The sequence below is a fragment of the Balaenoptera physalus genome (assembly GCF_965194825.1).
Source record: "Balaenoptera physalus genome assembly, chromosome: 1".
Lineage (NCBI taxonomy): Eukaryota > Metazoa > Chordata > Mammalia > Artiodactyla > Balaenopteridae > Balaenoptera > Balaenoptera physalus.
The window spans coordinates 179,912,609-179,929,593 of NC_138882.1; the positions used below are offsets into that span (position 1 = coordinate 179,912,609).

The 16,985-nt window shown below is 53.1% G+C and overlaps 1 protein-coding gene across 2 annotated transcripts in view; it reads left to right on the forward strand.

Annotated features, from left to right (window-relative positions):
• ECE1 (endothelin converting enzyme 1) overlaps window positions 1-15,422 on the forward strand; it is a 120,018-nt gene extending 104,596 nt beyond the window's left edge. For both annotated transcript variants that reach the window (XM_082448843.1, XM_082448842.1), the window contains exons 11-19: window positions 1,143-1,253; window positions 2,852-2,950; window positions 3,410-3,487; window positions 5,010-5,113; window positions 8,092-8,202; window positions 8,876-8,943; window positions 9,754-9,944; window positions 12,051-12,146; window positions 12,815-15,422. In XM_082448843.1, the coding sequence (XP_082304969.1) occupies window positions 1,143-1,253; window positions 2,852-2,950; window positions 3,410-3,487; window positions 5,010-5,113; window positions 8,092-8,202; window positions 8,876-8,943; window positions 9,754-9,944; window positions 12,051-12,146; window positions 12,815-12,991 (1,035 nt within the window). In that variant the 3' untranslated portion in view covers window positions 12,992-15,422. The remainder of the gene's footprint in view (window positions 1-1,142; window positions 1,254-2,851; window positions 2,951-3,409; window positions 3,488-5,009; window positions 5,114-8,091; window positions 8,203-8,875; window positions 8,944-9,753; window positions 9,945-12,050; window positions 12,147-12,814) is intronic.
• Window positions 15,423-16,985: the final 1,563 nt, after the last annotated feature.

Here is a 16,985-nt window from a genome sequence, read left to right on the forward strand (position 1 = left end):
AGAGCAGTGGGTGGGGTTGGGGGGAGGAGAGGGGCGGCCAAGTAGACACATGGCTGGGAGAGTTTAAAAGAACTTAGAGAAGGCTGAAGTGCCTTTTTCTTCCTTCCTTTCTTCCTTCTTGCCTTTAAGAAAATTTTTAAAAAGGTGTAATTTACACACAATAAAATGTATACATTAAGTATACAGGTTAGTGAGTTTTGACAAATGAAATCACTCCTGTAACCACCAACCCAATCAAGACAGAGAACATTTCCATCAGCCATTTGTCCAGCGTGCTCTGCACAGGAGGGTCCCTTGCCCCCCATTCCCATCAGTCCCCCCGACCCTGCGTCCCCAGAGGTGGGCGTAGATGGGACCACACACTGTGCAGGCTTCTTTTGCTCGGCAAAACGGCTGTGAAATTCATCCATGTTGTGTACCTCAGTTGTTCCCTCCCTTTTGTTTCCAAGTCGTGTGCTGTTGTATAAAAATACCACATTTTGTTAATCCATCTGCCTGTCGATGGGCATTTGGGTTGTTTTCAGTTGATGGCTATTATGAAGCAGGCTACCCTGAGCCTGGGTGGTTTCCACCACCTGCTCTTCAGGGTTAAGAAGACTCGGCTTCCTCTGCAGCACAGGGGTTTATGTGAGCAGGGCCACCACTTGTGGTCATACGGACTGTCCACAAAGGCTGCCAGGGCAGGGGAGCAAGTGGGGCTGAACCTAGCGCCTCACCGGGGGGTGGAAAGTTAACTGCCCGAGGATCTCTGCCCCCGGGATCCTCATCCTCTTCCAGGAGGGCAGGAGGGGCGTGGGGTGTGGAATCAGGCACATGAGAGTTCCGGTGGCTGGGGTACTCTGGACCAGCGGCTTCCCCTTGCTCAGTATCTGTTTCCTCATCAGGCTCCCAGGTTCATTTTGATGGCTCCGGAGGATACCCTCAGCATCTGTGAAGTGCTCTGCAGGAAGTAGTAGATGCCGGTTATTAGGGCTATCCCGTGGCCTCTTGGTCCAGTGCCTAAAATAACTTCCACTGGGTCAGAAAAGGTCTCCCTCAAGTTCTGGACGGAAGCACGGGCCTAGCTGGTGCTACCTCCCAGACAGACAGGGGTTGGGAAGAAGGATGGGGGCCAAGTAACCCCTCTGACTTATGTTTTCCAGACCTGTCTTCCTCGCTGGAAGTTTTGCGTGAGTGACACAGAGAACACCTTGGGCTTCGCCCTGGGCCCCATGTTCGTCAAAGCGACCTTCGCCGAGGACAGCAAGAACATAGTAAGTGTCTCCCTGTGCACACAGGCTGTGACATCACTCCTGCGATGGCCCCTCACGAGCCTGACAGCCCACGCTCTGGTCTGCTCTGGAACTTCCCTACCCGAGGCCAGGGCTCCAGCTTTAACTCCAAGGTCCTGTTTTCTAAAGCCTTGAACAATCTGAGTTATGCGCAATAGCTACTATGATCGGGTACCAGGCGCTTTATCTGTAGTGGCTCATGTAACCCTCACCGCAGCCCGGCCAGGTTATTCCAGCCATCTCCACCTCCAAGGGGCAGGCAGGACCCAGAGAGGTAACGTTGACAGAGCACCCTGACCTCGAGGGGTGACAGACAGAGGAACCTCATGGCTGAGCACCAGGAGACAGCCAGGCCCCAGCTCAGATCCTGGCTTTACCTCTTCCTGGCTGGGTGACTTGCGATAATAGTCTCACTCCGTGAACGTGGAAGTGGGAGTGTCCATCCTGCCAGTGGAGACTAAATGACATAGTGCACGCAGGAGGGCACCTGGCACAGAATAAGGGCTCGATAAATGGTAGCTGTTACGTCGTTGGTAGCACTTTTATTTCTAACTTTAACTGCATAGATATTATTTGCAGTCAGAGGTTAGCAAACTGAGACTCAAATCTCTTATGTGACCGACCATGACCTGCCTGTTAGTGGCTGATGCCATCAGTCCCTCTGCTCTTTCTGCTGCCCGGACTCCACCTTCCCCTGCCCTAGAGTCTTCAGTCTCCGGGTCTGCTCTCGACATTATCACCCTCAAAAGCAGCCATTCATCTCCAGCCCAAGCAGAGCATTTCTGAAACCGCTCCTCAGAACTCGACCTCTCTAGATTTTTTTTTTTTTTTTAAAGGAACTCCTTTATTTATTTATTTATTTGTTTATTTATTTATTTATTTATTTTTGGCTGTGTTGGGTCTTCGTTTCTGTGCGAGGGCTTTCTTTAGTTGCGGCAAGTGGGGGCCACTCTTCATCGCGGTGCGCGGGCCTCTCACTGTCCCGGCCTCTCTTGTTGCGGAGCACAGGCTCCAGACGCGCAGGCTCAGTAATTGTGGCTCACGGGCCCAGTTGCTCCGTGGCATGTGGGATCTTCCCAGAGCAGGGCTCGAACCCATGTCCCCTGCATTGGCAGGCAGATTCTCAACCACTGTGCCACCAGGGAAGCCCCGACCTCTGTAGATTTTAAAGCCCGGTCCGTCAGAAAGGAATTCTGTGGTCTAGTACATCTGAGAACAGCTACATATTCTGGCATCTCTGAAAAGAGTTGTAGTGCCTGGTACCCAGTAAAGGCTCTGAAAAGTCCCGCAGCAAAGAGACTTTTCCAGCGTTCCCAAAGCTTGCCCCTGAGTGTATTTGACCAGGGAGCCCTGTTTACAGAAGTCCAGTCTCATCTCACAGGATGTTAGTGTTCAGAGGAGCGAGTTTGGGGGAACGTGGCTGTGGCCCCCCTCCTTCGCCCAGCACCTTGGAGCACAAGGCCTCGAGCCAGGATCTGAGTTTAGTCTCTGGCCCGGCGTCATCCTTCTCCCTGGGATGCCCGCTGCCTTTAGGCAAGTCCAGTGCCCAGACCTGACTGGTTCAGCTGCTGTCTCCTCAGGCCAGCGAGATCATCCTGGAGATCAAGAAGGCGTTTGAAGAGAGCCTGAGCACCCTGAAGTGGATGGATGAAGACACTCGGAAATCAGCCAAGGAAAAGGTGAGGCTGGACGGGTGCTGGGGGGGGTCCCGCACAGGGGGCAGCAGCCGCAGAGGGACGAGGGTGGATGAAGGAGGGACTAGTTTTATCCAGTGAGCGCAGCACAGTTGCTGTCCTGCCTTCAGGTGGTGGGAAGTCCAGCCCGGTGGAGGGACAGCCTTGAACACATGATCGGATTAACGACTGTAGGAAAACAAGCTGTGCTAAGTGTGCAAGGGAGGTGTGACCACGGATGAGACACGGCCCAGCGGGGTGGGGGGGGGTGACCAGGGAAGGCTTCCCTTGGGACATGACATTTAGGCAGAGACCCCAAGGATAAGTGGAAGTTAGACAAGAGAAAGGGACGTGAAAGCTCTGAGGTGGGAGGAGCTGGGCCGTTTCCCCTTGGCCCAGACCCTGAGCCCGGCACCCGCAGAGCACTGCTGGGCGCTCACTGTCCTCTGTGTCTCTCCTGCCCAGGCGGATGCGATCTACAACATGATAGGCTACCCCAACTTTATCATGGACCCCAAGGAGCTGGACAAAGTGTTCAGTGATGTGAGTGGCTCTCACCCTGCCCCCTTGCATTCCTGAATGCCCGTGGGGCCCCACTTGGGAAAGGGCAGAGGCTGGGTCTGGGTGGGCCGCTGGAGGCACCATGACTGTCAAGACATCTGGAGATGATGTGGTGTGGGGTTTGGGCATGGACCGCGAACTAAGGAGCCGTTATCTGCTCCTTCCTCTCCTGGGCCAGCCGGTGACCCCCGCCTCCCCAGAGCCGCCAGCAGTCAATGACCAGCACAGCACAATCACCTCTACTGAATGAGTGGGAAATAATGGGGGAAAACAGATCCTAGAAGGTGTAGGGAGAATCGGTGTCCCTACAGCATCAGGGGGTGGAGTACAGAGTGGAACCCCTCATACACTTCCCAGCCCCCCGAGTTGCCTCCTATCCCCAGGCTTCTCCCCAACCTCCCCAGAGAAACCTGGACCTCTCATTCGGACTTTGAAATGCTAATGGGAAAGAGGAAGCATAAATCCCAAATGCACGTTTAAGCTTAATTTAGGCAACAAGCGTAGTTGATACATCCCTGGTGGTTAGAGCTTTGGGCAAATCACTCCTTTAAATGGATTGTGCTTCTGCCCCGAAAGATAAAGTTTTATACCTTATAATTGAAATTTGTGAATTCAGGCATTTTTGAAATTGTAATAACCGCTCATCGTGGTTATATTTAAAACCAAAGAATATTAAAACTACTTCTGAGAATATGAGACTCATTCTGCAGCCTTTTTCCTTGAGAGTAATTTTAGATGCTCCAGGGTATCATGATATAAGACGAGGGGCTCCTGGAGACAGCCCAGGCAGACCCCACAGGATTGGAGTCATGACCCCAAGGGCCTAGCATTTTACCAGAGCCCTGATGTAAAGCCAAAAAATTCTAGAGCAGATCTAAGGGAGAACCTTGCACCTGGCAAGAGCTGAAAGGCCGGGCTGAGTGGTGAGGAAGGTGTGCAGTAATGCCTGTCCCCTGATGTTTCACAGATTCCCAGCTGGATTTATGAGGTCTGTGCTGGCCAGCGTGGCAGCTACTAACCACAGATGGCTAATTAATTAAAATCAAAATTAATTAAAATTAAATAATTAAGTTAAAAGGTTGCACTAGCCACATTTGAAATACTCAGAAGCCACATGTGGCTGATGTCGACCGTATCTGACAACATAGGCATAGAACATGTCTATCATCACAGAAAGTTCTGGACCCCACTGGACATATTTCCCGCCTAAGGCCCTGGCACGGCTGCAGGGGCTTCCTGCTACCTTGAGACACTGCTGGGTGCTGGGCGGCCCTGGGTGAAGCTCTTGGTGTGTCCTTGGAGGGGGGAGGGGGCCAGGCCCCAGCAGGGTGAGGGCCAAGGGAAGAGCCCAAGCCTGCAGCTCCGAGCCCTCCGTTCTAGTCTCTGCCCTGCGGACCAGTCCCCTGACTGCGTGGGGTCTCAGTTTCCTCGGTTTTAGAAGACACGGTTTGCGTTCAGGGACCTGAGTGGGCTCTGACCCTGTGGCTTGCTCCCTCCCATCCAGTACACCTCGGTTCCAGACCTCTACTTCGAGAACGCCATGCGGTTTTTCAACTTCTCATGGAGGGTCACTGCCGACCAGCTCCGGAAAGCGCCCAACAGAGATCAGTGAGTCCCCGGGCCTCGCTGGGAGGGCACTGGCTCCTGCAGGCGGGTATGGGGGCCCAGCTCTCCTTCAGCATGAGCCGGGTTCGGGATGTGACTGTCGTGAGGGCCCTGTGAGGAGCGGGGGCGGCTGTTACCCGGCTCAGAAGCCGGGAGCTGAGATCAGCCTGAATCTGTGTGCCCTTAGTGCCCAGCCTGTTGCCAGAGGGAGCTTTGTCCCTGGAGTTGAGCGGGCCTGGCATCACCGCCCAGCTCCACCACTTCAGCATTCGGAGCCTTTGCTTCATTATCTGTAGATAGGATGGGAGGAGCTTAATAGCCTCCTAGAAAAGTCAGATGTAATCAGCCTAGTACTAGTTCTCAGACTAAACTCCCTCCATGCCTAAAACATTTTGCAGGGTAAATCTTAGAGAAAAGAGAAAGCAACTTCTTTGCCTCTGGCTCCCTCTTGTGGACAACAGGGGTTTGAATTGTCTTCAACCAGGGCTCCCCCTAACCGTACAAGAAGGCAGTCTTTGATCTCCAGAATAAGGCACAGGCACTGCCCCAGTGTTGTGAATTTATTTGAAGTCTTTTAATTTAGCTTAAAATTTTCCATCTAAAGTTAGTGTCCTACTCATTGATATACCCACCCCTTAATACATCTCTGTGGGACTTAACTGGAGGAGACATAGTGACTGTCTAGGCTCTTGGAGAAAATATCCTTTCTGTCTCACTCCACTCCCCACTGGCCCTTCCCACCAGAAAAACCATTTGGAAGCCAAGTGTTTCATTACTATCTACCATCAGGGCCCCTTCTACACTCTTAAAAAAATCATTGAACCCCCAAAAGCTTTTTTGTTTATGGGAGTTATATATATATATTTTTTTTTTTAATAAATTTATTTTATTTATTTTTGGCTGCGTTGGGTCTTCGTTGCTGCACGCGGGCTTTCGCTAGTTGTGGCGAACGGAGGCTACTCTTCGTTGCAGTGTGCAGGCTTCTCATTGCAGTGGCTTCTCTTGTTGCGGAGCATGGGCTCTAGGCACGCGGGCTTCAGTTGTTGTGGCACATGGGCTCAGTAGTTGTGGCTTGCGGGCTCTAGAGCACAGGCTCAGTAGTTGTGGCGCACGAGCTTAGTTGCTCCGCGGCATGTGGGATCTTCCCGGACCAGGTCTCGAACCCATGTCCCCTGCATTGGCAGACAGATTCTTAACCACTAGCACCACCAGGGAAGCCCTATGGGAGTTATATTTATTTTTCTGAAAATTTTATGAAAAAGAACAATTTTTTAAAAAATTTATTGAGAAGAGAGGTATTGTTTTAACTTTTTGCAAATTTCTTTAATGTTTGGCTTAATGGAAGACAGCCAGATTCTCACATCTGCTTCTGCCTTCAGTCTGTTACAATATATTGTTTTGAAATATATAAAGAAATTCTAGGACTTCCCCAGTGGTCCAGTGTTTAAGACTCCACGCTTCCAGTACAGGGGACACAGGTTCAACTCCTGGTTGGGGAAGTTCCACATGTGGTGTGGCCGGAAAAAAAAAAAGAAAAGGTAGGAATAAAGAAATTCTAGTCTCACACAGACATGTAGTTAGAAAAGGGAGGAACCTTTTAACAGGCTTTTTGATACATGTGCACATCCTTCATTGATACTATACCAAAACGCGACAGGTGTAACTTTCTTAAAGGTTAATTGCACCGCCGAGTCCGAAACCATATTCATAAACTTTTCATACTCTGTTACACTAAAATCCATCGGTCTGTCTTGCACTTTGAATGGATCTTTTACCCCTGTATGATTTTATAACACCATGCATTGGTCATTTGGAAAACAATGCTTCACTGAATTTCACATATCTTCCAAACAGTAACTTCTTCATTTTAGAATATCAAAAAAAATCCACATTTGGTAATATCACTGCTGACCTCCAGAGAGAAGTCTTTAAGTATTGCGCAGCTGTCAAGTTTGTGGTGGCCGATACCAGTTTTTCAAATTTTTGCTTGAAACTTCAGGTTTTTGGAAACCTTGAATTTTTATTATTGGCAACAAATGGTGTCAGTCGTTTTCCTTGAGGTGATGAGCTCACTCTATTCATTTTCAAGGATATGCCTGTCAAACACCAGTCATCCTCTCAAGTACAAATGGTGTTCCATGAAAAAAACAGAAATGCTTATGAGTGGTTCCCATCTGGTCACACATAATATTTAGAGACTTGTACTCAAGGGTCTAGATTTAATGAAGTTAATAGTTATGCTGCGTCATCAAGGATGTTCTTAAGTGAAAATGACTCTTTTTTTTCGGGTGAAGAACATGGTGACCAATTGAACAGCTGGTGCCACCAGCCTGACTCAGCTAGCACTCCAGCAGTTTTACCCAGCATTGCTTTTACACCATCAGTGTAACGTCAACACGATGGGAAAGGCAAATAACATCTTAACATTATTATGAAAATAGTTTGACCTCACAGAACCCCTGAAAGGGAATTGAGGGATTCCCATCCCGCCAGGTATCCACAGAGCGCACTTTGAAAACTGCTGACAAATACATTTTGAGCCTAGATTGTAATGACTTTTTAGTATGTCATGGTCCATTTTGTTCTCTTTTTTTTTCTGAGATGCTCAACATTTTTTTAATTTTTTTTTTTTGACCACGCAGCATGGCATGGGGGATCTTAGTTCCCCGACCAGGGATCGAACCCGTGCCCCCTGCGGTGGGAGCGCAGAGTCTTAACCACTGGACCACCAGGGAAGTCCTGAGACGCTCAACATTTTTAATAGTCAGTGAAATGAAATTAAACATAAAATAAGATTTCACTGTACACTTGCTCACATGGCTAAAGTTAATAGTTTCTGGGACTGCTGTGTGCTTGTGTGGCCTGGGTCCTGGGGTCAAAGGGAATCCACACTTTTAGGGCTCTTGACACCCTCCAGATGGGCCGTCCCCACCTGCGCTCCCCCGGCAGGCTCTGAGCTTTCCCGTGTGTCTTGCTTGCAGGTGGAGCATGACCCCACCCATGGTGAACGCTTACTACTCGCCCACCAAGAATGAGATCGTGTTTCCGGCTGGAATCCTGCAGGCACCGTTCTACACCCGCTCTTCACCCAAGTAGGCTGCTCCTCTTGCTCCCGCCCCATCTCCTCCCCACCACCCCTCAGTGGGTCCCCCAGCCCAGCCCAGCCCTGTGGCCCACAGCTGACCCCACGTGCAAACCCATCTCACTGAGAGCTCCTGGTCCCACCGGCCAGGAGATGTTGCCACGGAAACAACATCCTTACTCCCTGTGCTTCCCTCCGGGGTCTCTGGGACCGGGAAGCCCCTGTACAGTGGGAACTTGAGGGTAGGAGCCACATATAGGGAAATTCCTCTCTAACAGTGTTCTAGAACAGTCTCAGCTGGGAAGTTGGGAAGAGTGAGGGCACTGTCTCGGAAATGAAATCCACACAGGCCTGGGTCCGAATCCCAGGCCTGTTCTCTGCTGACTGTGTGGCCCTTGGGAAAAGTGCCTGAACCATTCCACGCCTCCGTTTGCTCATTTATAGAGTTAGTTACCGAGGCCTAACTCTTTGGGATGACCAAAGAGGACCGTGCGGTGCCACAGAGCACCTGGCACAGTGCTTGGCGTCCAGCGGGCACAGGCAGGGCACGGCAGACTCACCAGGCTCTGACTGGCTCAGGGACCTGGCTGGAGCCCTGCGGGACTCTGCTGTGTCTCCAGGCTGGGAAAGCAGTGGTCCCTCCCCACATGGCATCACTCTCACCTTCGTGTCCTCCCCTTCAGTGCCTTAAACTTTGGTGGCATCGGTGTCGTCGTGGGCCACGAGCTGACTCATGCTTTTGACGATCAAGGTACAGGTTCCTTGGGGTCCCCTTCAGATGATTCCGCCACCAGCTTCCTGCCCCACTGCCTCTGCGTTTGCTCCCTTCACGTCTGAGGGTCTTAGCCTTAGAGACAGAAGGATCTGGGTTCATATCCTGGCCCGGCCACCTGCCAATTGTGTGGACTTTAGCAAGTCCCGTCATTTCTGCAGGCCTCTGTTTTCTTCTCTGTAAAATGGGCATGATGCTCGTGTGGTGATTGTGAGGACTGGGCAGACTCACAGCGGAGCACCCTGCTCCAGGACGGTGTGCAGTGCCAGGGGTGGGTGCCAGTAGTCAGCGGGCAGAGAACGTTTCTCCACCACTCCAGAGATTTCTGTGGTCCAACCGCAGTCGGAAGAGTTAGCGCCTCACCAGCTAATGTCCAGAATCCTCCTCATTGCCTCCTGCCTTGGGGACTCCCAAGGCCAAGAAGGAGGAGGCAAGGCCTTGGAGGCCGGGCCCTGTCCCATGACCCTAGCACTGCTGGCTGCGTTCACCTCCTCCTGGCTCAGGGTCAGAGGCCCTTCACCAGCCTTGACAGTGAATCCAGCTCCACCGAAGCTTTGAACGTGCTGGTCCTTTGCCGAGATCATGTTCCTCTACCCACCCCACCCCAGACCAGCTAATTCATCCAGCTCCTTTAGCACCCAGACCGGCCTCATCTCCCCGGTGCTGGGTGGTAGATGGGTGGGTAGATGGGTGGATCTCTTCTCCCTGGGAGGAGAGGCACAACCAGCAGCACGGGTCCCAGCTCTGCCTCTTCTCCCCCCGACCTGACACTTCTGTCTGACCCCGCAGGACGGGAGTATGACAAGGACGGGAACCTTCGGCCCTGGTGGAAGAACTCATCCGTGGAGGCTTTCAAGCAGCAGACCGAGTGCATGGTGGAGCAGTACGGCAACTACAGCGTGAACGGGGAGCCGGTGAACGGCCGGCACACCCTCGGGGAGAACATCGCTGATAATGGGGGCCTCAAGGCGGCCTATCGGGTAAGAGGCCCCCTCCTCACACACCCCAGGCCAAGGTTGGGACTGTCCAGCTGCTTCTCAGTTAAGGGTGGTTGTAGACAAGCTGGGGCAAGCGCAGCAGCCCTGCGAGCCTCAGTTGCCACATCTGTGGAATGGGTGGCAGTGAGGACTGATTGAAAGGGTGTCTATGAAGCACCTAGCACAGAACTGGCACATAGAAGGCTGTCTACTCTGAGTCCAGCCCGACTGAAGGTCACCAGAAAGGGCTTGGGCTAGACCCACCTGAAGGCCTGCCTGTTCTTCCCTTTGCAGGGGAAGCCACCACTGACTCAGGCAGCAGTGGGCCCGGGAAAGGAGGGAGGGGTCAGTGGTTTTGCAGCCACTTCCGGCTCACGTCCTGGTTCTGGAGTAAGTCACTCAGCCTCCTTGAGCCTCAGGATGCATGGCTGGGTGTTAGAAAGATAGCATGTGACCACTTGGGCTCAGGGCCTGGTCCGGAGTGGCACTCAGAGATGTTAGCTGAGTTGGAAGGGAGACCCCAGCGGCCAGTGCAGAGCCTCCTGCTCCCTGTGGCAGTGAGAGCAGAAGTCCTGAGAGGTGCCCCGTAATGAGGCCTTACTGTGTGCCAGGCGCTGTGCTCAGCGCCCCCGACAGCTTTACAATTAGGTATCACACGCCCATTTTGCAGGTGAGGAAACCAACCCAGAAACATTCAGCAACTTGCCTGACGTCCATTAGTCAGTGAAAGGGAATCGCGAACTTTCTACCCACCACGTACTGTTGTTGGCGCCGGAGATTCTGTGACAAAACAGACAGGGATCCTGCCGTCCTAAAGCTCACAATTCTAACGGGGTGGGGAGGGGGAGAAAGGCAATACGAACCTACACAAATAAATGAGGTAACTTCAGGTATTGATAAGAAGAAGAAGAATATAAACTAGGCCAAAGTCATAAAGGAAAATGGGGGGAAGGATGGCCAGGGGAGGCCTTCTGGAGGGGATGACATTTGAATTGAGACCTAAATGATGACGAAGAGGCAGGGAAAGCTGGGAAAGAAGAGTAATTACAGAGGCCATGAGAGATGGACCCAAGCCTGGTGTAGTCAAGGACAGGAAGGAGGACGGGAGCAGCGTGGAGGGAGGGCAGGGCCCAGTGCAGGAGGGGAGGCCGGAGGCGTGGCTGGACCAGGCTGCCAGCCTCTGTTGGCTGAGCAAGGAGCTTGGGTTTTATTCTGGCGACAATGAGAGCTGCTGCAGGGGTTTTAAATAGAGGAATGACATGATCTAAGTTATCCTTTACGACAGGGTCTGCTGACCTACAGTCCCTGGGCCACATCCAGCCCTCAGCTGGATAAATCAATAAAAATAAATAAAAACTTGGGGGGCGGGACACTGTCATGCCCATTTGTCTCCATGGTGCCTATGTCTGCTTTCACACAGCACTGGCACCCTTGAGTTGCTGCAGAAAAGAGTGTTTGGCTTTCAAAGCTGAAAATATTTACTCTCTGGCCCTTTACAGAAAATTTGCCAACCCCTGCTTTATGAGGATGACTTGAGTTGCTAAGTTGGGAGGGGATTGGAATTGGACCAGTTTGAGTCAAGGAGACTAGTTAGAAAGCTGCTGTGAGGTTGTCCAGGCAAGAGATAGGATAGAGCAGTGGGAAAGGTGAGAAGTGGTTAGATTTGGGTTGTTCGGTTGATTGAAAGAGAAGAATCAGGAAGAGTCCTGGGGTTTGGGCCTGAGTAACTGGGTGGTTGGTGATGTCATTTACTGTGATGGGAAAGTGGTGTGTGTGTGTGTGTGTGTTTGTGTTAAGTTTGGGATGCATCTTGGATATCCAGCTGGGGCAGTTGAATATACCCAAGAAGAGGCTGGAGCTAGAAGCGGGCATTTGAGAGCCGTCAGTATTTAGATGTAGATGGTATTCAAAGCCATAGGGTTGAATGAGCTCCCCTCAGAATGAGTGCAGGTAAAGAGGACGGCTCCTCTAGGCTGAGCTGAGACCACCACCAGAAGCTAGTCCCTGTCCCAACTGGGTAGACCTTCCCCGATCTCCCATGGTAGCCCCCCACCCCACCCCGCTTGCTCCTGTGTCATGGGGACCCTAAGCTCTGTCCTCTCCCCCCAGGCCTACCAGAACTGGGTGAAGAAGTACGGGGCTGAGCAGACGTTGCCCACCCTGGGTCTCACCAATAACCAGCTCTTCTTCCTGGGGTTTGCACAGGTGAGTTCATTAGAGAAAAGCCAAACTCAGACACAATCTGCCATCTTGAGTTCCAGGAGCTCTGAAAATCAAAAGGCAAATTTCCTCAAACTGGGAAGCCCTAGCTCATTGGTCCATCCACGGGGCATTTACCCTGTAAGGAGGTGAGCTTCATCATTAGAGAAATTCAAGGAAGGGCCAAGAATGCTGTTAAAGGAATTCTTGCATCAGGTAGGTGAGAGGACGAGGTGACTGCTAAGGGCCCTTCTGCTTCTGGGGTTCTAGAAATGTCTTGAAAACTCAAGACGTCCCGGGCTGCTCCTTGAGCTGGCATTCAGCATGTAGCCTTCTGTTGGTGCCCGGAGCCACCAGGCCATTAGACAGCTCCTTCTGCCCGGGAAGTGAGTGATCTGGACTCAAACTGGTTTTGGGGCAGAATCCTTCGTTCAGGTGAAATGTCACGAAGATGCCCGGAACAGACAGAGAGCTGCTCTGGCTGCAGCAGAGGAAGCTGGGATGGGGTCCCACCAGCCCCTGTCTCTTCCTAACCCACTTGACAGGCTCTCCTGGCCCCCTGGGGGTCTCAGAACCAGGCGGGGCCCTTATTTCCCTGCTGTGGTGATGGGGCCAGTCTGGCGGCCCCAGGGCCCCGCAGTGACCCCGACCTCTCCCATGTCGCTCCCCCAAAGGTCTGGTGCTCCGTCCGCACACCCGAGAGCTCGCACGAAGGTCTCATCACCGATCCCCACAGCCCGTCCCGCTTCCGGGTCATCGGCTCCATCTCCAACTCCAGGGAGTTCTCGGAACACTTCCACTGCCCGCCCGGCTCACCCATGAACCCTCGTCACAAGTGTGAAGTGTGGTGAGAGGGGTGGAGCACCAAGAACCAAGACGGAGGAAGCAGGGCAGTGGCTGAGGACCAGCCCCCGGGGCGGGGCCGACAAGGCTGCCCGCGCCATCCGGCGTCCAGGGCGTCGCCCGGCCCCCTCGGCCACCTCGGGCCCCCTTCCCCTCGCTGGAGGGTTTTCAGCCCGAACCAAGTCTGTGATGTGGGTTCTCACATTAATCCGAGATTTGCTCCCCTGTGAAGACCCGGTCATCCCAGGCACACGTGTGTCAACTCTGATGGGCATTTGGGTGTCAGGCTGGTTGCTCACCAGGCCTGGGCCCGACGCCGACACGGGCAGCGGGACACAGCCTCCTGCCCACGTCCAGCGCCAGATACACCACAAACACCACTGTGTCAGTGCTTTAAAGATGTATTTTTGGGGAAACTATTTTTTAAACATTGTGGAATACACTGGAAATCTTCAGGGAAATAACGCATTTGAAACACTTTTTTTTTTTTTTTTAAGGAAAGGATTGATTATATTTATTATGTTCTGTTTTTCTAAATAACCTGTGGACAAGCCCCACTGATTTACCCCCCTCGCTTCCTCACTCGCTGCAAGGTTGGGCTGAAGCAGGATCCCCAGCCACTGAGCAGGTCCCCCAATGGAGAGCTGCCTCCGTCCTTGGGGTATGCGGTTTCAGCCTCCTCCCTTGGTTCTTGGTCCCCTGGTGCAGAGAGGAGAGGCATAGAGGCCTGGCAGAGGGAGGGGCCAGCTCGTTGGTACCGCCCCCTCAGTGTGCCTGCCTCTGTCCCCAGAGTCCAACAGTGGGAACCCCAGCAAGGAAAATCTGACCCCAAAGTCACAGCAGGGGACTGATGGCTACATGAGGCCAGGTCAGGGCCCTCAAACCCTGTCTGGAGGTGCCCGAGCACCCTGGATCCGGGTCACAGGAGCCCTGCGAGGCTGAGACATCCCCATCAGGTGTACTCTGCCATGCCATAGATGTCCTCTTTCTGTCCCCCTTCTTTTGGCTGCCCCCTGTCAGTCCCGGGGCCTGTTGCCTCTCTGCAGCATCCTGCCATCCCAGCCACTTTGGGTTCTGCCTTGCAGACCCTCTTCTCCCAGGGAAGAAGGAAAGAGAAGGCAGCTCTCATTGCCCAAGGGCCCAAATCCTCCCTTCAAGCTCCGTCCTCCACCACTGGCCCGGGGTTGGGCTCCCAGGACCGCAGCCAGGCCTGCCCACCCTTCTCTAGTGCCTTATCCAAGGCTGCGCCTGGGCTCCCCGCAAGGAGACAGCCCTCCGCCCCCAGGGGCCCCTTGGCCTCCTCAATGAAGCCCCCCAAGTGTCCTGACTGGAACACAAGGCCATACCCCCTACTGCCAGTGCCACACAGCTGCCCCTCATGGCCACCCAGAGGCTCTGGCCTGCAGGTCTGCGGCACTGAGGTCAGGAGTCTGAAGAGCCCCTGAACTTGCCCTGGGCTCCGGCCCACCCTCAGCCCCTTGGGTTGAATCAAGACGATACTTGTAGCAAGATCCACTTCTCTTGGGGGATGCACTTAGCCACGGGAGGCTGCGAGGGGAAGGCTCCCCAACCTGGTTGGTCTGGCCTGAGGTGCTAGGGGACCAGGAATGTGGTCCCCTCCCTGCGGCCACAGTTTCTCTGGGCTCCCCACCTGGTGGAGCTCGCGTAGCCCCAGGCTGGCCCTGAGGAAGCAGGCACCCATGACCAAGGCAGGAGCCGCCTCAGCCCTCCTGCCTGGCAGCCAGGCCACCGGGCCAGCCCCGCTCCCACAGGGAGCCGGAGTTCTCCTCGCCCACGGTGAGCAGAGGCTCGGCCACTGCCTCGCCCACCTTCAGCTCGGCCCTGCATCTGGGGCAGGGGTGTTGGCAGCGGGCTCCAGGTGAGGCCCCTGGTCCCCACCAGCGGCGGGCCTGCTGTCTCTTCAGAGGAAAGGGAGGACAGGAGCCAGAGAAGGCGCTGGAGTGGGGAGTCCGCCATGCGCACCTCACCGCGGAGGGACCGGCTCTCCTGGGCCTGCGCCCTCCCCTCCCCCACCCTCCTGCCCTCCAGCCTTGCCCGAGGAGGGTCGCAGTCCCGGCACCATGTACTGGGACCTGCCAGCCAGAAGCAGGGGTCCTAGGGCTGAGGGTCCAGCCGGAGGGAACGTCCTCTGCCCTCATTGCTTCAGGGAGTGGCAGGGGGCAGGCCGAGGAGGACTCGGGACCAGCGGGGATGGAAGCAAAGGAAGCACTCCCACTGCCTCCCCCGCAGAGCCTTGGGCAGCTGCCCTCTGAGAGGCCCCTTCCTCCTAGGCCTGGGGAGCCATAGGGGCGGCTTCTCCGTGGGCACATGGACATGGGGTTTGGAGCTTGGAATCTATTTTTTGTATTATCATGTTTTGTGCTACTGTAGTTTTGGTGTGGCACTATTGTAACTGAAATAAAGTACTTGTACCGAGGACCATGTTGGTCCAAGTGTGTGTCCTTCTGGGGCGGTGTGTGTCCTGTGGAGCTGAGGGAAGGCGCCCGGCCAGCACAGAGCTGCTAGCACCCCCAGGGCCTACTGCACCTCCTCTCCAGAGCAGAGGCCTTGGACCCTGACAAATGCCAGATGGTTACGCAGTGCCTATGCCCACCTGCCCACACTTCCTTCATCCATATGATTGTGTAAGGGCCCCCTGCTGGTGAGAATGATGCATGTCACCACATGGGCTCAAGGGACCTCCTGGTAAAAATAATTTTTCCATTATCTTGGAGCAAAGGATGTCAGCAGTGGGTTTCCAGGCCTCAGGTGCTTGGGCAGGGCAGGCAGGAGAAGGGGAATTCGAAGAAGTTCAAGGAAGAGTCTCTGACATACACTCATGCCTCCTCCTGGGTTTTGCATGTATTCTTCCCTCTGCCTGGAATACTTTTCGCTGACTTCTTTTGGCTGATAAACTCCTACCCATCCTTCAATGCCCAGCTCAGCATCACCTCTAGGAAGCCATTTCTGACCTCCAGTCCCGAGCAGGTGGCTCATACAGGCTTCCCGCTCCTACCAGAGTGTCTTAGTGCCAGGGCTGCCATAACGAACTATGACAACGTGGTGGCTAATACAACAGAAATTTATTGTCTCACAGTTCTGGAGGCTAGAAGTCTGAGACTGAGGTGTTGGCAGAGTTGATTCCTGCTGAGGAATGTGAGGGAGAATCTAGGCTAGAAGCCTGGTTTCTGGTGATTTGCTGTCAGTCTTTAGTGCCCCCTACTTGTAGAAGCATCACTCACGTCTGCCTGCATCTCACATGAAAATATGAGAGGCTGCTAAAAACAGTACGGCCTCGGGAAGCGCACACACACACACACACACACACACACACACACACACACACACACACACACACAGGCTGAAGGTGCAGAAGGGAGACATTTTTTCCTGCAGAGGCCCATCTTACCGACACTCTCCCTTTCCCAATGACCAAGTGAACAGGCTCCTTTCTCTTCCCCACTCTGAGTCCTGGGGCCCCCTGCTTCTCCCTTCCCGAACTGCCTCCCTTTTTTGTTAGCAGCAGATCCTCCACTTCCAAAGCATGCCCCCCTCCCCAAGCAGGAATTAAAACCCCAGCTCGACCCTCTAGGAGTTTATCCTACAGTTAAGGAGATAGAAACACATGCAAGATGCGATTGAGAACAACTAGAAAATGTATACAACCTGTAATAATAATTAATTGTGAAAGTAAAAGGATTCAGCAGAGACTCTCCATAAGGGTTGAGGAACTGCAGAGGGAGGGATGAGACAATATTCTAAAGTTTAAAGAATCTACTACAATAATAATGAAAAATGGGTGAGACCTTTACAAAGAAAACTAAAACTTTCCAGAAGACCATAAAAGAAGACCTGAATAAATGCAGATGAATACCCTTATCATGAATGGAAAAGTTCTCCCCCACGTTAATCTATAATTTCCATGTACTTTCAACCAAACTTCCAAGATAATTTTCATGGAATTTGATAAGCTGATTCACATGGAATAGAAAATGCACATGA